At 37.4% G+C, this 21950-nt stretch overlaps 1 protein-coding gene across 1 annotated transcript; it reads right to left on the bottom strand.

The window, feature by feature from the left end:
• Positions 1 to 3047: 3047 nt before the first annotated feature.
• Positions 3048 to 5961, bottom strand: LOC133779088 (uncharacterized). The gene is made up of 5 exons (XM_062219087.1): positions 5950 to 5961; positions 4956 to 5132; positions 3880 to 3912; positions 3247 to 3345; positions 3048 to 3080 (listed from the first exon to the last, which is right to left on the bottom strand). The coding sequence occupies exons 1-5, from the start codon at positions 5959 to 5961 to the stop codon at positions 3048 to 3050; spliced, it is 354 nt and encodes a 117-aa protein (XP_062075071.1).
• Between the last annotated feature and the right edge of the window lie 15989 nt (positions 5962 to 21950).

The raw sequence follows: 21950 nt of genomic DNA, 5'->3' as shown, positions 1-21950 counted from the left end.
TTTTTATATAGAAGAAATATATTTATTATGAGAATGTCTTTAATCTTTCTATTTAGTTATATAAATTTTATATTCTTAATAATTTTTTTTTGATATAGTATTAATGTTTGTTTGTTTTGCATAATTTAATTGGGTATCGTATGAGTTATGGTGATTTTTGTATATAAAGCTCAATCTTGACTCTGTTTTTGTTTTTATTTTGTGGTGTCAGATATCTATCTGAGCTGCTTGCGGAGCGTCTCAAGCTCAGTCCATTTGTGGCTGTGCTTCCATATTGCTACAGGTTATTAAACCAGGGTGAGTTTAGGTTCTACAACAACATAGTTTTTAAGTTTGCCATTGTTACCCCACTTTTCCCATAAAGTTAAGGAAATTATGATTTTTGGGATACTTTTTAATCTTCTGTGCTCATGGGGTTTCAATAAGAGTTAATAACATGTAAATATTGGAGTCATTGTGTCTTAATGGTGTGTAAAAATAAGTTAGTGTTAAAATCATTACTAAGTGACTTTTCTCTTGGACATGAATGCACAGGTTCTTGTAAACTCAATTTTTTATTCTATTCTTTCTTTTCTTTAGGAATATTCTGCTGCATTTCTGTTGGCCATAAATAATCAAATTAGTAACTACTAAGTTAGCTAATTGGTGTCAGCACAACAAAGTCAAGACACACTTTGCTGTTTGCAATTTCTCATTTTTCATGCTTATTGATCCATATGATACTTTTTTTTCATTGTATACTCGATTTTCAACCATTCTCCTTTTGGTTATTTTTTTGTCTCAATACTCAGCAAATTATACTATGAGTTCATCCTACTTAGAAGGGTTAGGTTATGGTGTACAGTTTGATTCCTCATGTGATTCTACCAAGTAATTTGCTAGATTTTCCTACCTCCCAAAGATGGCAGGGAATAAGTATAAATTTGAAAAAGTAAAAAAAAAATATATATTTTGAGAGCATTAACCGTCCTATGACTTATCTAAGAGGTTAGCATTTTTCTATATCTGTTGTAGCTTTAGCAAGTTCATTAGATGAGAGAGCTCCAGCGATGTCAATATATTTATTGTGACCACTTATATTTTGTTCTGTTGCAGTTTGTTTCATGGGTAGGAAGATCTTAGCATAAAGGGCACCTCAGATGCTGAGGGTGCCACTAAAATGTCTCAAAATTATCAAGGGCCAAGCTGTCGACCAGTCTTGCTTGGCTGGGAAAGAAGGTTTATAGTGCTTGGAATATGAAATATTGTTATTTAAAGGTTCCTTGCCTATTATTTTAGGTGCTACTTACTTGACATTTGGAGATGTTTTGTAAATTAGATCACTCACGGATCTTGGTAGGTTTTTCATAAGTATTTTCTTCTTTGCAGTTTGTTTTCTTTACTAGTGGAACAAAAATAAATTATTGTTTTTTCCATTGGAAGTTCAATGAAGTGGCAAAGCAACTGTTTCTTTCTTTTCACTGAAAACAACAGCGTCACATGTTTTCTCCCCATAATGGCTAGCATTCTTGTAGAGTAAAGAGGAGAAATCTATCTAATGTTAAAAGGGGAAGTTTGCCTAAAAAATATGCATATTAAAGGTGTTATTATGCTTTTCATTGAGGTTTCAGAATTTTGTCTATATCATGTGAGTTATAGTACATCTTGAGAGGAGTAGTATAATTTTTTCGGGGTTATTACTAATTACATGTTGCCTAGAACCTGCATCATATTCCAATTGAGTTTTTTTTTACTTTTCTCATAAATAGTTCTTTTGTTAATGGGATGTTACTCTTTCTTTTGTATTTGGTTTTTGATGTATATTCTCAAGCTAAAAAATTTTATGTACTGGCCTTACACTAAAAAATGTTTTACATTTTATTAACCAAGTTTTTGAATTGCAAGAAGCTATTTCTATAATTATTCTAATACATTTCCCCACACGGGTTTGGATTCCACTTTCAAATTTCTATGAGTTTTTGAAGTTTATTAGATATACATCAAATAACTAGCAGAAAATCAGAAAACATTTCAGCCATATTTATTAACCAACCATCAATCATTATCAATTCAAAATATTCAAACAATACACAAGTTTTCTTCCTTATCTCACCACAACACACAAATTTCTCAGAACCTACTTCACTAAGACACACAAGTTCTCAACCTTCCATTATCACCGCAGCATACAATAATAATAATCTCAGGACCTACTTCACTATGGATGAATATCTAAGATATTAAAACTCATCTAACATTTGTAAAATATTTTAACAAAAATAAAAGAGAACATACCTCTTGCAAACTGCTGCAAATAAAGTTCCTTCCAATTTGAAATCCAATGAAGCCACTAAAATGAAAGCAAAATTACATACCAATTAATAAACTATCAACATCATTCGAATTTTAATTAGGAGTCATCATTAAAAAAAATTACAAATCTTACAACCAAGAAACTATCCAAACCCACTATAGAGTCCTTGGAAACTAGAGCTCACAAAATAAAAAGAACAAAAAAACTCTTAAATACAATGACAAGAGGCAGCAAAAGCAGCAGAAAAACTAAATTGAGAAAGAAATAAATAGAAACAACCATTTACTTCTCACAGGGGAATGAAAAGTTAACTTTTTCTCTTTTGTACAATGCACCCAGACATTTACTTGAGCCGTGAATTATATAAATTTGACCCACAATAAAACTCTCCATTACAAAAATTCGTCTAATAGCTAAGCTATGCTCATAAAGAAAATTTAAAAAAAGTGCTACAATATGAATTCTTTGATAATGAATAGGAAGCTAATTGCACGGAACAGTTTTGCAGTGATCACAAGATGCATAACCAAGTTTTTCAAGTTTACAACTGAGATAAAAAAATCATCAACTTTTGATGTGGTAGTGATATAATGGTATTTCCTCACCCTTCATTTAAATAACTAAGAAAAAAATATGATAATTTAATAAAATTATAAAAAAACTCACCTTTAGTTTTCTTTTGTTGAGCTTTGTAAGCATGCTTAGCTAAATACTTTGGCTTATGTTTCTTTCGAGAGTTATCTGATTTATCTGCCTACCCACCAGGTCTCCACATTGAGTCATCATCCTAGGTAAAATTGGAAATAAAAACAAATCAATACTCAAAAAGTGAATGAATAATGCGAAAATATAGAGCAGGAACAACAAACATTATAATAAATTTCAACATGACATGTAATGGAATGGAGTTTAATTAAAAAATTAAAAGAAAATAAATGTTGCACATAGTTTACTTGAAATGAAAATTTGGAGGCCCCACTTTTGTTCAGAAGATCTTTCAATGCCTTCTTAGAATCAGCTCGCTTTTGACGTGTTGCATACCTGATATAATTCTGAATTCAATATTTTCGTAGTAAGAAATACAATCATATAAAAGGAAGCCAAACTAACATCATGCAGATACATGGTACAAATTGTCGAGGTGTCAATTTACATATATGTATGCAACCAAATGCTTATAAGATAGCGTCTTCTTTTCAATACATAATCAGCATAACACGCTAATTCAACCATGTACGGAATCTAGCAGAAGTAATAAATATCACTTGACCTCACACATTGGAACCAATTATAAGTCTAGTTACCAACCCATATATCAGAAAAGATATCAGCATGGGAATATGAACTTTGAAGTCCCAATGCAAAAGTTAATTCAGTAGTTAGGTTTCTCTTTCCAGTTTCTCAACAACCCACTTATGAAAAGAAAGAAGAAAAAAAAGTCCATAACTGAAACTCCGAATACCACACTTTACAGGTGACAGTAGCCTTTTAGTGATATATTAATTTACATTGTCATATAGTTCATATATTTACCCTTATAGCACGTAATATAGAACAACAAATTATAATAGCAAGCTTTTCAATACCTTTGATGGCTGTTGACCTCCTTCTACATCCTGCTGCAAATGAAGAAAAGCAGATTGAGAATTGACAGAAGAAACCATGTAACCAATAATTACGGAAAAGAAAATTCCCTTCCCACTGAATATAACAGAAAGATGGTTAAACTTAAATACAACCACCTATGCAATGAGTACGCACAAAATATGTCCTAATAGATTATTTATAAACTAAATACAGAAAATTCCAAATGCACAACTTTAATTAAAAGTAAACGGTGCCCTTCTATGTCCAAATAAACATTTACAGATAATCTAACCATCTTCAAGGGGGAAAAACCAAGAGGGAACATAATCTATAAAAGGTACAGTAATGAAACAACGAACTGGTCATAAAATACATCTGATAACTAAAACCCGAGACACTTAAAAGATCAAATTGCACGAAGACAAAAGGGAAAACAACTTACAGAATTCCATTTGTTCTTCCATTTTTCACATCAACCAACATTCTTTATTATCAAATCAACTACAACTATGAAAAAGAAAAGGAAATGAGCAAATCAACTTAGTGAAATTTGAGACTAAAGTATCCTCTCCTGTATATTATTGAAGCTTCAGAGGGAAAGGGGGGTGGAAACTTTAGAAAACAACATGCTCACAAACATAATCTGTGAGACCATTATATATTATTGAAAAAACATAAACTCATCAGCCATTCAAAAACATAAGCATTAGCAACCAGCAAGTGTCATCAATTATAAAACCAGTCAAAAGAAACAAACTTGCAGCTCATTGCAGAAACCAGTCAAAACTCTCACCCCTTAGGCATTTAACTTAAAAGTACTCTCAATATATGTAATGAAGTATCATACCAAAACCAATAATTAGTTTCAACCCTACAAATTACAAGTATCCATTGCTAAAAAAATATACTCCAAAACAGTCAGAACGTTGACCAACCCCACTCGAGTCACCATATTTTTTTATAACCCAAATCGATTTCATCCAAAGTGTAAAGAGAGAGACACCCAGAAAGTTATATTTCATATTTCATATAATATCGTACCTTAAAAAAATGTAAGCAGAGGAGAGAATATTACCTGAGATAGTCGGCGTGAGGCAGAGATAGAACTCTGGAAGCTACAATCGGCGTGACTTCGTGAGGCAGAGAGAGATGAGTTGAGATGAGAGTGAGAGATGGAGGCTGAGAGAAATAGAACTCCAAAAGCTTGTGATAGTCGGCGTGAAGTCGTGAGGCAGAGATAGAACTCTGGAAGCTATAATCGGTGTGACTTCGTGAGGCAGAGAGAGATGAGTTGAGACGAGAATGAGAGATGGAGGCTGAGAGAAATTGTTTGGGTAACTTATATTTAGGGATTAAAATTTGGCTGATAGAGATTAGACCCAAACAAAATTCATTTGCCGCCTATATCTTGTATTTCATATGGCGCCAATAGTTCCGTGTTTTTTTTTAATAACCCATTAATAACGCTTCTAAATATGTGTTATTTTTTAATGTAATATATACTAAAAATTGTTGTAGTGGAGCATACGCTTTCTAATCAGCACTACTGCATCCTGAGCCTCTCTAACAACTTTGGGTCCAAGAAGTTGCCTTTCTCCTACCTCGTCCCAATGTAACGGCAATCGACACCTCCTTCCATAAAGCAACTCATAGGGTGCCATCCCGATCGTTGACTGGTAGCTATTGTTGTAGGAGAACTCTATCAGTGGCAAATATTTACTCCATAATCCTCCGAAGTCAAGTACACAAGTGCGCAACATATCTTCTAAAATATTTATGGTACGCTCAGACTGACCATCAGTCTGAGGATGAAATGACATACTAAGACTTAACTTGGTACCCATGGCTTGCTGTAAGCTTCCCCAAAATCCCGATGTAAACACTGATCCTCTATCAGATACTATGGTCTTAGGGATTCCATGCAGTCGTACTATTTCTTGGACATAAACGTCTGAATACTGATCAGCTGTGTACGTAGTCTTGACAGGCAGGAAGTGGGCTGACTTGGTTAGTCTATCTACTACTACCCAAGCTAAGTTGTGCTGCTTATTTGTTCATGCTAATCCTACCAAAAAGTCCATGGCTATGTCTTCCCACTTCCATTCTGGAATACGAAGCGGTTGCAATAAGCCTGCAGGCCGCTGATGTTCTACTTTCACTTGCTGGCATACTAAGATTTTATACACATATTCTGCTACATCTTTCTTCATTCCTGGCCACCAATACAATGTCTTAAGGTCGTGAGTCATCTTGGTCGACCTTGGGTGAACTGAGGATGGGGTATTGTGTGCTTCTTCTAAAATCTTCATCTTAATTCCTTGATCATTCGACACGCATACTCGATCCTTATATCTCATGAACCCCTGTCCTGATATAGAGAAATTTGTGGCCTTGCCTTCTTTAACTGCAACTATGTGAGATACTAATGTGTCATCATGCCCTTGCCCGATCCGTATATCTTCTAATAGACTTGACTTGATCGACAAGTTAGCCAGTTTGCCAATGACTATTTCTATTACGGCATTGATCAGCTCTTGCGGAAGAGGTTTTTCTATTCTGGATAATGCTGCTAGATTCCCATAACTCTTCCTACTTAGCGCATCAGAAACTACGTTTGCTTTTCCCGAGTGGTATAGGATTTCACAGTCATAATCCTTTACTAATTCAAACCATATGTGCTGCCTCATGTTGTGCTCTTTCTGTGTGAAGAAATATTTTAAGCTTTTGTTGTCCGTATAAATCTCAAATCATTCTCCATAAAGATAGTGGCGCGATATTTTCAATGCGAAGACCACCACTGCCAACTCCATATCGTGCGTTGGATAGCGTTGCTCGTATTCCTTCAGCTGCCTTGAGGCGTAGGCTATTACTTTGTCACTCTACATCAACACACAACCCAAACCTTGCTTCGACGCATCATAGTAGACTACAAACTTGTCGTTGGGTGTCGATACACAAAGTACTAGTGCTGAGCATAACTTATCCTTAAACAACTGGAAGCTCTTTTCACACTTGTCTGTCCAGTTGAACTTTTGTTGTTTCTGGGACAGGTTGGTAAGCGGAGTGGCTCTCTTAGAAAATCCTTCTACAAACCTCCGATATTAGCCTGCTAGCCAGAGAAAAGTTCTAGCCTCTGACGCATTCTTAGGTCTTGGCAAATCCTTTACAGCCTCTACCTTAGCTGGGTCTACCGTAACTCCGTCCTTGGATAGTATGTGGCCAAGGAACACTAGTTGCGAAAGCTAAAATTCACACTTCTTGAACTTGGCGTAAAGTTGATGCTCCTTTAGTCGCAGCATGGTCCTTCTTAAACGTTCCACGTGCTTGACTTCGTCCTTCGAGTACACCAAAATATCGTCGATGAGCACTACGACAAATTTGTCCAAGTAATCCTTGAAGACCCTATCCATTAAATCCATAAATGTGGCTAGAGTGTTGGTAAGACCAAAAGACATAACTAAGAACTCGTAATGTCCATATCGAGTTCTAAAAGCTGTCTTGGGAATATCCTCTTCCTATACCTTCAGCTGGTTATATCCGGACTGTAAATCAATCTTAGAAAACACGGTTGCTCCTCGGAGTTGATCAAACAAGTCATCAATCCGGGGTAGCAGGTACTTATTCTTAATCTTTACCTTATTCAGCTTGCGGTAGTCTATACAGATCTGCATGCTTGTGTCCTTTCTCTCAAATAGAATCGGTGCTCCCCATGGCGAATGGCTCAGTCTAATGAAAACCAAGTCTAAGAGTTCTTGTAGCTGTGTCTTTAACTCCTTGAGTTCGATAGGTGCCATCTGGTATGGTGCCTTTGAAATAGGCTCGGTGCCCGGTACTAGTTCGATTGTGAAATCAATTTCCCGAGTCGGCAGCAACCCTTGTAAATCGTCAGGAAATACTTCTGGAAATTCTTTTATGATGAGGACGTCTCCAAATTTTAGTGGTGTTTCCATTACCACATTCGTGATGCTGGCTAAGAATGCGTGACATCCCTTTTCTATCATCCTTTGAGCTATAAGGGATGAAATAAGCGGTGTCCGTAGTCCTGAAACCTTTCCCATAAAACATAGTCTCTGACCGTCAAGAGTTTCGAACATCACTTGCTTGCGTCTACAGTCGATGGTTGCTCCATGCCTTGCTAGCCAATCCATGCCCAATATCATGTCGAAGTCTTTGATCTCTAACTCTATCAGGTCTCCTTATAGTTCTACGTCCTCAATTTTGATCGGTACGCCTCGTACTATCTGTGATGATAGGACTATTTCACTCGAAGGGAACTCTGCTACATACCTAGTTCTAAATCTTTCACAAGATTTGTCTAATTTCTCTGTCATTCCTAATGAGATATACGAGTGTGTTGCTCCCGAATAAAATAATACTAAACATATATTATCGAGGATAGGAATCTGACCTGTGACTACTTTATTACTAGCTTCAGCTTCTCCATGGGTCAAGGCAAAGACTCTGGCAGGAACCATCTTGTTGTCCCTTTTCTCTTCTTGCTTGAGCTATGGACATTCTTTCTTCCGATGACTTTCTGACCACAATTGTAACATCCCTTGGTGTTTGCACGACACTCACCAGGATGTTTCTTTTGGCATTTGGAGCACTGCGGGTATTCTACATAACCCGACCTATTGTTTCCATTGCTAGTCCGCGCTCTTTTGTCATTGTCTGATTGCTTGTTGTCAGGATACCTTCTCTTCTGGCCATTATTATTGCTATGCTGATGGCTGTTGATGTGGTTCCGACCATTCTAAGGTTGATTCTTCTGTTTAGGTTCAGGCTTACTAGCCTCCTCCTTAATAACATTCGCCTGAAGCCTTTCCACATCTATAGTCGTTTCTAGAGCATCGACATAAGAAGTGGTTCTAGGAGTTGCTATCTTGAATCCTAGCTCAATCTTTGGTCTGAGTCCTCCAACAAACTTGGTGACCCTCAAAAAGTTTGTTGGAACAAATTCTGGTGCAAACTTGGCTAGTCGGTCGAACTGTCGAGCATACTCTGCTACCATCAAATTTCCTTGCTTCAGACTAGTGAACTCTTCTACCCTCGTAGCAATGATTACCGAGTTGTAATAATTCTTGTGAAAGAGCTCCACAAATCAAGCCCATGTCATGGTGGTGACGTCATGAGTCTGCTGAACCAAATCCCACCAGATTTTAGCATCCTTCTTTAGAAGAGAAGAAACGCAGGATATGCGGTCCGTGTTGCCGAGATTCATATGTGCTAGGATCGACTCTACATTCCTGAGCCATTCTTTCACCTCGAAGGGGTTGGTTGTCCCTTCAAATTTTGGAGCATGTTGCTTACGAAACCGTTCGTAGATTGGCTCCATGTACTGAGCAGGGTAGGGCGCATAGTTCGCCATTGGCCATCCTCCATAAGAACCTACTTGCTAGGGTGCTTGAGCCATTTGCTGAGGCTGCGGTTGCAGCTGACGCTGAGGCTAAGTCTGAGTCTGTGGCTGTGGCTGAGCCTGTTGTCATTGTTGCTGCAACAGTTCTTCCACTTGTTGTCGTAGCCTGAAAATTTCAGCAGTGTTGTCAATCGGAGGCAGGGGTGCACTTCTGTTAGCAACAGTATTGGTAGCATGTGTTCCCCTTCTGGTGTAACGACCCACTAATCTAGACTATTTGGACCATTAACAAATCTATACATAAAACTTACATTTTTGCAGAAATACCATAATTTATTATAAACTTGTAGAAACAAAGGTTACTTTCATAAAAATAAGTAGGATATGGGTACCCATTGTCTTTAAAACAAAATAACTTAAAAACTAAAAAGAGTTACATAGAAAATGCGGAAAATACATTTAAAACCATAAAAGCATAAACAAGACTACATCCTCGAATCGAATAACGCTCGGCCCCTTGACTCCATTCACCATCGATACACATCCTCTAAGCGTCATGAATCTTTCCGCCTCTAAAGCTTATTTCCTGCACATAAACAGAAAGGAATGAGCCTAATGCCCAGCAAGGAAAATCTAACACATGGTCATAAACATAAACATAATTTCATAATAACGTAAAGACATATCATAACACATAATTCACTTATTATAATGGCCATTATTACTTGGGGTCCCATAGACTAAACAAGCATATGCCCATGGGATTAGTGGGGTCCTACTAGCTAAGTAGGTCATATGCCCATAACCCATTTGGGGTCTTGTTAGCCATATGGGTCATATGCCCAAGCCTACAAACATACACATATACATATCATAACACATTAATAACATAAAGCATATAGATAACATAAGCACATAACATATTAATTCTAGCCTATTTTCCTTACCAAAGTTACCGGGATTATGGACTGAGTTGGGACTTTTGGAACACTCCTAAAACCATAAGAAAGAGTGAGTCTAAAGAAAGGAGATGAAATGAAAGAGATGGAAAGACTAAACCATAAAAACATACTTACCAACTTATATGCTTAAGAGCTTGGATTCCCTAACCAAAATAAGAATAAGGTTAGGGGACTGAGTAGAAGGTTTTGAGAAAGGAAATAACATAAAATACAGAAAGGAACTAGAGTTTTGGGTTTACCTCAAAGATTTGCAAGATCAATCTAACCTTCACCGAAATACTATAGAACTCACTTCCCAAAGTGTTTGATAAGCTTATGATGTTTAAGCTTATAGTTTTTCCCCAAACCAAGTGTTTACACTCTCACACTCACTTAACACTAGCAGCTTCTGAACTTAGAGCAAATGGTGAATAATGGCTGGGCACTAGGTCCTATTTATAGAGTTTGGGAATGAAAATATCTTGATTTTACTTGAATAAAAATAATGGCTTTTTAGGTGAAAATCATTTGAATAATCGTTCAGCAGAGGCTGAAGACTCGTTCACAAGATGCTGGACTGTTGAAGGAGTTTGAATGGCTGAAAGGAAATGAATTCAAAAGAGTTTGAATCCATGCTGAAGGAGGCGATATATCGCCCCCTGTAGGCGATATATCGCCTGGGCCAGTATGCCCGAGGCGACCGTGCATCGTTTCGTGTTTTCCGTATCTACGTGCTGCGACATATCGCCCCCTATAGCTGCGATATATCGGCACACGCTGAATATTTAAACACGAAATTACACATTTTTAGCTAAGTTTGAATGGAGTAAACAGCCTTGACTAAACCCTCAACGTACTCAAAGCTGCTGACCGACCCTATAACATTCAAACTTTACTCCTTATTATATTTAATCCTCAAAAATCTTAATCCTTAATTACCATTCAAAACATGTGCTTAAAATCCTATTGGTTGATGTCTAAACCTTATAATATAATAATATAATCCTTAATATCAGTCACATTAATCAAACCTTAGGTTAACTTAATATTCTTAAACTATAGGTTAAACTTAGAAAATCTATAAGTACTACTATGAGTGTCCAAATAATTCCCGGTCTGAACCAAAAATCCACAGTAACAAAGATAATGCTATAAATACTATCATACTATTATCTATCTTAGCTAAGTAAAGTTCTTGGACTCTACAATTCTCCCCTACTAAAAAGAATTTCGTCCTCGAAATTTACTTATCACATAACTCCGGATACCGGCCTTGCATGTCCTCCTCCAACTCCCACATTGCCTCGCATTCAGAACTATTGCTCCATAGGACTTTGACTATAGGAAAGCTCTTAGACCGTAACTACTTCATCCATCTATCTAGGATGCTAATCGGTCGTTCCTCGTAACTTAAGTCTTTCTGGAGCGCTATGGTATCGTACTTGAGGACGTGAGATGGGTCTGACACATATTTGCGTAACATTGAGATGTGGAAGACGTTGTGACTATCAGCTAGTGCTGGCGGTAGGGCTAGTCTATACGCAACTGTTCCCACTTTGTCCAATATCTAAAAGGACCTATGAATCGGGGACTAAGCTTGCCTTTCTTTCCGAACCGCTTGACACTTTTCATAGGAGATATCTTCATGAAGACTTGATCTCCAACTTGGAATTCCACATCGCGTCGCTTGGTATCCGCATAGCTTTTCTGTCGGCTTTGAGCTGCAAGCATACGCTGTCTAATAAGCGCTACTGCTTCTTGAGCTTGTCTAACAGCTTCGGGCCCTAGAAGCTTCCTTTCTCCTACCTCGTCCCAGTGCAACGGTGATCGGCACCTTCTTCCATATAGCAACTCATAAGGTGCCATCTCGATCGTCGACTGGTAGCTGTTGTTGTACGAGAACTCGATCAGTGGTAAGTACTTGTTCCATGATCCTCCGAAATCAAGTATACAAGCGCGTAGCATATCCTCTAAGATCTGAATCGTACGCTCAGACTGCCCATCTGTCTGAGGATGGAAAGCTGTACTAAGGCTTAACTTAGTACCCATAGCTTGCTGTAAGCTTCTCCAAAATCTTGACGTAAATACTGATCCTCTATCTGACACTATCGTCTTGGGGATTCCATGCAATCGTACAATCTCTTGGATGTAGATGTTGCATATTGGTCTGCCGTGCATGACGTTCTAACAGGCAGAAAATGAGCCGACTTGGTTAGTCTATCTATTACTATCCAAGCGGAATCATGCTGCTTGTTCGTCTTTGGTAGCCCCGTCACAAAATCCATGGCTATATCATTCCACTTCCATTCTGGTATGCTAAGCGGTTGCAATAAACCTGCAGGCCGCTGATGCTTTGCTTTCACTTGCTGGCATACCAGACACTTAGATACATACTCTGCTATGTCCTTCTTCATCCCTGGCCACCAATAGACTGCCTTGATGTCATGAGTCATCTTGGTAGACCCTGGATGAACTGAGTACGGAGTACTGTGCGCTTCTTCTAGGATCGTCTTCTTAATACTCTGATCGTCTGGCACGCATACTCGATCCTTATATCTCAATAAACCTTGACTGGATATTGAGAAATCTGTAGTCTTGCCTTCTCGGACTGCATCCATGTGCGTTGCTAGTGAATCATCATGTCTCTGACCATTCCGTATGTCTTCTAGCAGATTCGATTGGATAGACAAGTTAGCCAGCTTGCCTACAACCACTTCTATTCCGGCACTGATAAGCTCCTGTTGCAGTGGCTTTTCTATTCCGGATAAGGCTGCTAAGTTCCCATAACTTTTTCGGCTAAGTGCATCGGCAACTACGTTTGCCTTCCCCGGGTGGTATAGGATTTCGCAGTCGTAATCCTTTACTAATTCCAACCACCGGCGCTGCCTCATGTTAAGCTCCTTCTGAGTAAAGAAGTATTTTAAACTTTTGTGGTCCGTATAAATCTCGCACCGTTCTCCGTAAAGATAATGGCGCCAGATTTTTAACGCAAAGACCACCGCTGCCAACTCCATATCGTGAGTTGGATAGCGTTGTTCATACTCCTTTAACTGACGTGAGGCGTAGGCTATTACCTTGTCATTTTGCATCAATACGCATCCCAATCCTAACTTTGATGCATCACAGTAGACAACGAACTTGTCGTTGGGTGTTGGGACACTAAGTACTGATGTTGAGCAAAGCTTATCCTTAAGCAACTGGAAGCTTTCCTCACACTTATCATTCCAGTTAAACTTTTGTTGCTTCCGGGTCAGGTTGGTGAGTGGAGTGGCTATCTTAGAAAAAGCCCTCTACAACTTTCTATAATAACCTGCTAGCCCTAAGAAGCTTCTTATTTCTGACGCGTTCTTTGGTCTAGGCCAATCCTTCACGGCTTCTACCTTCGATGGATCTACTGCAACTCCGTCTTTTGATATGATGTGCCCGAGGAACGCCACTTGCGAAAGCCAAAATTCGCATTTCTTGAACTTGGCGTAAAGTTTATGCTCCTTCAATCGCGTCGAAATCATCCTCAAATGTTCCTTGTGCCCTACTTCATCCTTGGAGTATACTAAGATATCGTCGATGAATACAACGACGAATTTATCTGAGTAATCCTTGAAGACCCTATTCATTAAGTTCATAAACGCGGCTGGTGTGTTAGTAAGACCAAAAGACATAACCAAGAACTCGTAATGTCCATAACGAGTCCTAAAGGTTGTCTTAGGAATATCTTCTCCCTTTACCTTGAGCTGATGATACCCGGACCGTAAATCGATCTTAGAAAATATCGTCGCGCCTCGGAGTTGATCAAACAAATCATCAATCCGAGGTAGTGGGTATTTGTTCTTAATTGTTACTTTATTCAGCTCACGGTAGTCTATGCACATGCGCATACTTCCGTCCTTCTTCTTCACGAATACTACCGGAGTTTCCCATGGTGAATGGCTTGGCCTAATGAAACCCAAGTCTAGGAGTTCTTATAGCTGTGTCATTAACTCCTTGAGTTCCGTAGGTACCATCTGGTATGGTTCCTTAGAGATAGGCTCGGTGCCGGGTACTAATTCTATCGTGAAGTCTATTTCTTGATTTGGCAGCAATCCTGGCAAGTCATCGGGAAAAACTTATGGAAATTCTTGTATAACTCGAACATCTCTAACTTTAAGTGACGTCTCCTTCTCCACATTCGTGATGCTGGCTAAGAACGCTTGGCATCCTTTCTCCATCATTCTCTAAGCTTTGAGAGATGACACTAATGGGGTGCGTAATCCTGAAGCTTGTCCCATGAAGCATCGTCTCTGGCCGTCAGGAGTCTCGAACATCACCTTCTTGCGTTTGCTGTCGATCGTTGCGCCATGCCGTGCTAGCCAATCGATGCTTAGTATTACGTCGAAGTCCTTGATCACTAGCTCTATCAGGTCTCCTTCTAGTTCTATGTCCTCAATCTTGATCGGTACGCCTCGTACTATTCGTGATGATAGAACTACTTTGCCCGAAGGCAACTCGGTTACAAACCTAGTTCTAAATCTTTCACTAGGTTTGTCTAGTTTTTATATCATTCCTATCGAGATCTACGAGTATACTGCTACCAATCAAGCGATACTAGAACATATACTATCGAGGATAGGATCTGACCTGTAAATCCTTGTTACTAGCATGGGTTCCTCCTTGGGTCAATGCAAAGACTTTGGTCTGGAACCATCGTTTAATCCTTCTTCTCCTCACTAACATTCATCATAATCCTTTCTACTTCGATTGTCGTTTCTAGAACATTGGCATAGGTAGTGGTTCCCAGGTTTGCTAACTTAACCCCTAATTCCATCTTTGGTCTAAGTCCTCCGATGAACTTGGTCAACCTCGTAAAGTTGGTTGGGACCAACTCTGGTGCAAACTTGACTAATTTGTTGAACTGACGAGCATATTCTTCTACCATTAGCGATGACTGCCGAGGCGTAATACTTCTTGTGGAACGGCTCCACAAATCTTGTCCATATCATGGTGGTGACATCGTTAGTCTGCTGAACTAAGTCCCACCATATTCTGGCATCCTTCTTGAGTAATGACGAGACGCAGGATATGCGGTCTGCATTACTGAGATTCATGTGCGTAAGAATTGGCTTCACATTCCTTAGCCACTCTTCTGCCTCAAAGGGGTCTATAGTCCCTTCGAAGTTTGGAGCGTGCTGCTTGCGGAACCTTTCATACACTGACTCCATATTCGATACTGGATGTGGCGCGTAGTTCGTCACTGGCCATCCCCCATATGGACCAACTTGTTGGGGTGCTAGGGCCATTTGTTGTAGCTGCGACTGTGGTTGCGGCGGAGGCTGAGGCTGCGCCTGTTGACGTTGTTGCTGCAAGAGTTCCTCGACTTGTTGTTGCCGTCTAGCGATTTTCCGCGGTGTTGTCAGCTGACGGTGTCGGCGCGTTGCGGCTAGTAGTAGCACGCACTCCTCTTCTGCGAACTGGAGGGCATCATTGGTCGTTGGAATCAACGTTGGAGGCGTTTCCGTTGGTGCGTGCAGATCTTCGGAGCGACATCTTCACCAAAATTTCTAACAGTCGAGAACTTGTTAGAACTTACCCTAATAAGCTCTAAGGCAAAAACTTATTCTAAAACAAACATATCTCGGACCTATTTATTATGACTTCTTATGAAAAATTATATAGGTCTTTATTTATTATTAGAGTGGGTTTCTATACTTAGAAAAACAAGTCATCTTTATTTTCTAAGTGTGTTTCTAATCATCCTATATGACTTAATTCTCAGGCTCGAAACTTATCTTTGTTCCAAAGTTAACCATATTGAGGGAGGGCTGGGATCAGTAAAATCGTTCCCACTACTAAGGCCCCCTAACTCTCAATAAGGAAACTTGGTTCATTGATTTGTATCCACCCTCACTGAACTTAGTCATTATTCATTTTATTTATTACTTATTATGATTGCGAAAATAAAATTAAACTCATACATGAAAATAAAATAACATGAAATCAATTTGGAAAAAGATTTTCACTTATTACAATCATAAAATAAAGATTTAAACAAAACAAACAATGAAAAACTAGCTATTCTAAAAATCGGGATCTTCTATATCCGATCCTTCATCTAGCATATCATTATCTATCTCCTTATAATCATCATTGTCTTGAGCCTCAAAATTTCCTCGGGGAAGATTCAAGAAGATCCTATGTTGTTGCTCATTAGTGAATTGAAACTCTAAGTCATAGGTGAACTTAAGTATGAGAGAATAATATCTTAGGGCTGCTTGTAAGTCATCATCATTATTTATATTCTCCCATATTTCTTCTAAAGTTAAAATTGCTGAAGGAAAATCTTTTAAAAGCCTAATTACTAGGACATATTGTTCTGCAGCTCTCATCATGATTTGCTTAGACTCTTGAAGGTGACCTATCTCTTTGTGGAACAAGATCAATCTTTGAGTGATCTTTTCTAGTGCTCCTACGGTGTTTCTTGGCTCCCTTATTCTTTTTAAAGCCTTAATGGCTCGGATATCTTGGTAGGTTAAAGCTCCATTCATTTTTAACTGAAACATAAACACTAAAGTTGTTAGCTATACACATAGACAAAGTAACTTGTAACTTGTAACTTAAACACTTACTTGGCGGTCCGATTCGGAGCTTTGAGCATGTGTATCGAGGAGAACTTCATGCGAAGGAACCGTTTGCTCTGATACCAACTGTAACGACCCACTAATCTAGACTATTTGGACCATTAACAAATCTATACATAAAACTTACATTTTTGCAGAAATACCATAATTTATTATAAACTTGTAGAAACAAAGGTTACTTTCATAAAAATAAGTAGGATATGGGTACCCATTGTCTTTAAAACAAAATAACTTAAAAACTAAAAAGAGTTACATAGAAAATGCGGAAAATACATTTAAAACCATAAAAGCATAAACAAGACTACATCCTCGAATCGAATAACGCTCGGCCCCTTGACTCCATTCACCATCGATACACATCCTCTAAGCGTCATGAATCTTTCCGCCTCTAAAGCTTATTTCCTGCACATAAACAGAAAGGAATGAGCCTAATGCCCAGCAAGGAAAATCTAACACATAGTCATAAACATAAACATAATTTCATAATAACGTAAAGACATATCATAACACATAATTCACTTATTATAATGGCCATTATTACTTGGGGTCCCATAGACTAAACAAGCATATGCCCATGGGATTAGTGGGGTCCTACTAGCTAAGTAGGTCATATGCCCATAACCCATTTGGGGTCTTGTTAGCCATATGGGTCATATGCCCAAGCCTACAAACATACACATATACATATCATAACACATTAATAACATAAAGCATATAGATAACATAAGCACATAACATATTAATTCTAGCCTATTTTCCTTACCAAAGTTACCGGGATTATGGACTGAGTTGGGACTTTTGGAACACTCCTAAAACCATAAGAAAGAGTGAGTCTAAAGAAAGGAGATGAAATGAAAGAGATGGAAAGACTAAACCATAAAAACATACTTACCAACTTATATGCTTAAGAGCTTGGATTCCCTAACCAAAATAAGAATAAGGTTAGGGGACTGAGTAGAAGGTTTTGAGAAAGGAAATAACATAAAATACAGAAAGGAACTAGAGTTTTGGGTTTACCTCAAAGATTTGCAAGATCAATCTAACCTTCACCGAAATACTATAGAACTCACTTCCCAAAGTGTTTGATAAGCTTATGATGTTTAAGCTTATAGTTTTTCCCCAAACCAAGTGTTTACACTCTCACACTCACTTAACACTAGCAACTTCTGAACTTAGAGCAAATGGTGAATAATGGCTGGGCACTAGGTCCTATTTATAGAGTTTGGGAATGAAAATATCTTGATTTTACTTGAATAAAAATAATGGCTTTTTAGGTGAAAATCATTTGAATAATCGTTCAGCAGAGGCTGAAGACTCGTTCACAAGATGCTGGACTGTTGAAGGAGTTTGAATGGCTGAAAGGAAATGAATTCAAAAGAGTTTGAATCCATGCTGAAGGAGGCGATATATCGCCCCCTGTAGGCGATATATCGCCTGGGCCAGTATGCCCGAGGCGACCGTGCATCGTTTCGTGTTTTCCGTATCTACGTGCTGCGACATATCGCCCCCTATAGCTGCGATATATCGGCACACGCTGAATATTTAAACACGAAATTACACATTTTTAGCTAAGTTTGAATGGAGTAAACAGCCTTGACTAAACCCTCAACGTACTCAAAGCTGCTGACCGACCCTATAACATTCAAACTTTACTCCTTATTATATTTAATCCTCAAAAATCTTAATCCTTAATTACCATTCAAAACATGTGCTTAAAATCCTATTGGTTGATGTCTAAACCTTATAATATAATAATATAATCCTTAATATCAGTCACATTAATCAAACCTTAGGTTAACTTAATATTCTTAAACTATAGGTTAAACTTAGAAAATCTATAAGTACTACTATGAGTGTCCAAATAATTCCCGGTCTGAACCAAAAATCCACAGTAACAAAGATAATGCTATAAATACTATCATACTATTATCTATCTTAGCTAAGTAAAGTTCTTGGACTCTACATCTGGGAACTGGAGGGGCTTCATTAGTCTCATGAGTGGCACTAGAGGCATTGGCGTTTGTGCCTGCAGACCTTCTAAGCGACATCTTCAGCAAAGTTCTAATAGTCGAGAAAAACATGTTACACCTTACCCTAATAGGCTCTAATGCAAAACTTAATCTAAGGAAACATAACTCGAATCTACTAGTTATGATTTCTTATGAAAAAAATTATGTAAGCTTTCTTTATAATTAGGGTGTGTTTCTATACTTAGAAAAATAAGTCATCTTTATTCTTTTCTAAGTCTGTTTCTAATCATCATATATGACTTAATTCTCAGGCTCGATACTCGTTGCTGTTTCAAAGTTAACCAGATTGAGGGAGGGCTGGGATCAGTAAAATCGTTCTCACTACTATGGCCTCCTAACTCTCAATATAGAACACGGTCCATTGATTTGTATCCACCCTCACCAAACTTGGTCATTATTCATTAAATTTATTATATATTATGATTGTAAAAAAATCAAACTCATACATGTCATTCAAAAATAGCAATAATATTCATTTGGAAAAAGATTTTCACTAAGTACAATCATAAATGCAAAATAAATAAAATAAATAAATAAACTAAACTAACATAATTAGGGTGAATCTAAAATTCAGGATCTTCTACATCTGGCCCTTCATCTAACATATCATCATCTATCTCCTCATAGTCATCATTATCTTGAGCCTCAAAATTTCCTCTGGGGAGATTCATAAAGATTCTATGTTTTAACTCATTTTTGAATTGAAATTCCAACTTAGAGGTAACCTAAGTATGAGAAAATAATATCTCATGGCTACCGGTAAATCATCTTCATCATTTATAGTCTCCCATATTTCTTCTAAAGTTGATATTACAAAAGGAAAATCTTTAAAAAGCCTAATTACTAAGACATATTGCTCCGTAGCTGTCATCATAATTTGCTTAGTAGTTTGAAGATGAACTATCTCCTTGTGGAATAAAATCTTCCTCTGACTGATTCTTTCTAACACTTCTACAATATTTCTTGGCTCTCTAATCCTTTTCAATGCCTTAATGGCTCGGATATCCTCATAGGTCAAGGCTCCATCCATTCTTAACTGAAAACATAAGGACTGAAACATTATCTATTAACATAAACATAAACACTTACATTGGCGGTTAGATTCGGAGCTTATGCATGTGTATCAAGGAGAACTTCATGCATATGAGCTGTTTGCTTTGATACCAACTGTAATGACCCAACTATTTCTAAGACCTTAGATCATTAAAACTACTAGACATAGCTACTATTTTGGGATATCATACATAAGGAATAACATAACTTTATTTAAAACCCCAAAATAAATATTGTGCAAAGTACAAAGTAAAGTATGAAATATAAAATACGATATGGGTACCCATTGTTTAATACATAAAAACATAAACCATAAACTTTAATTGTTTAAAAGCTAAGTGTGGAATTACAAAAGAAACACAAATCAACAGACCTAAAAATTACTTCATCCTCGATCGACATGCAGTCCATTCAATCCATTCATCTTTAACACACAAGCCAAGCTAACATAAATCTTTCCGCCTTCCATAATCATTTTCCTACATCAAGCTAAAAAATAAAGGACTGAGCCTAATGCCTAGGAAGGAAATTCTACTAACACATAAATCATAAATCATAAACATAAGACTTTATCATAAACATATACTATTAAACATATGACTATAAACAAAAAACGTATATCATATAGGACTACAATATTAATGGCCATTAACTCATTAACATGGCATGTGGTAAACCAGCCAGGTCCTCTGTCTACTGATCGAGGTAGGTTAAATCACATGGTAGTATATGATAACCCATCTAGGTTCTCTGTCTACTAATCGAGATAGGGTAAATCATAACTCTAAACCATGAGAATGATAAAAAATTATTGGGGCTTGCTATCTAAGCAAGTCATGTTCCTAAGCGACTATAAAACATATTTATACATATACATATTATAGCATAAAACATATCATAACATAATCATATAAACACATATAATCTATCCTATTTTCCTTACCAAAAACTGGGATATGAAGACAAGAACGTGATTGGAACACTCTTAAAAACCAACAGTAAGAATGGTGAGTTTCTAAAGAAAAGAGATGAAAAGAAAACTAAACCATCAAAGAAGAAACTTATCGAAAAGAACCTTAAGTTTCAAGAAACTTAAATACCTAACCAAGAATCATACACAAGAGTTAGGATCTGAAAAGAAAATAAAAGAAAACTAAAGAACTATGAAGAACTTGAAGTTGAGGATAAGAACACCTTGGTTGAAGTAGAACCCGATCTACGCCTCGATACCAAAATAACAATATATCTCACTTCCTAAGTGTTTATAAAATCTTAGAATGATAAAGCTTTTAACACAAAATCCCAAGTGTTTCTCTTTATGATAACCTTAGAAACTTGAAGGCTTTGAAGACTACTTGAAGAATGAAGAAAATGGCTGAGTACTAGGTCCTATTTATAGAGTTCAAGGAGTGAAACTAACCCCTTTTAATTTGAATAAATAAATGAATATAAAATGAAAAATGTTTGAATTTTCGTTCAACAGACGCCCAGAACTTAGTCAAAATCGTTCAAAGGCAAGTCCAAGAGGTTAAAGGATGTTTTAAGCTCAAATTCCACAGAATTAAAAAATGGAAGGGTGGGGTCGATATATCACCCCCTATAGGCGATATATCGCTTCCACTATGTTTCTGAGCCTCCGTTTGATCATTCGTGTGAAGTCAACATGTTTTTCGTATCTTCCGTAGGCGATATATCGGTCCCTATAGCTGCGATATATCGGCATATGTTGATATATCAAACACATATTTGCACTAATTCAACATATTTGAAATTGACTAAACAACTTGACTAAGTCTAAACGTGATCCTAATAGTTTCTGGAAGGTTTAAGAGCTTCTAGATTCTTCTTTTAATTAAACTATTCATCATAAATACTTAAATCCTTAATAAACATGATTATTACAAGTGTCATATTCTTAGCAATTCTATCTAAACCGTAGTTTATAATAAATATATTTCTAGGAACAGCAATATTAATAAAACATTATGTTATAATTAATATTTCTAAACTATAGGTTAAACTTATAAAATCTGTAACTGTTACTATGAGTGTCCAACTAAGTCTCGGTTTGAACCAAAA

This window comes from Humulus lupulus, chromosome 5 (assembly GCF_963169125.1).
Source record: "Humulus lupulus chromosome 5, drHumLupu1.1, whole genome shotgun sequence".
In the NCBI taxonomy this organism is placed as follows: domain Eukaryota; kingdom Viridiplantae; phylum Streptophyta; class Magnoliopsida; order Rosales; family Cannabaceae; genus Humulus; species Humulus lupulus.
The sequence above is the reverse complement of the archived record's forward strand: the minus strand, read 5'-3'. Positions and strand labels throughout refer to the sequence as shown.

Excerpts from the sequence above, each read along its gene's own strand:
- LOC133779088 (XM_062219087.1), bottom strand. Across the intron at positions 3,913-4,955 it reads CCTCACGCCGACTATCTCAG|CAGGATGTAGAAGGAGGTCA; the intron begins GTAATATTCTCT and ends CTTCATTTGCAG. Across the intron at positions 3,346-3,879 it reads GAGGTCAACAGCCATCAAAG|AATTATATCAGGTATGCAAC; the intron begins GTATTGAAAAGC and ends TATTGAATTCAG.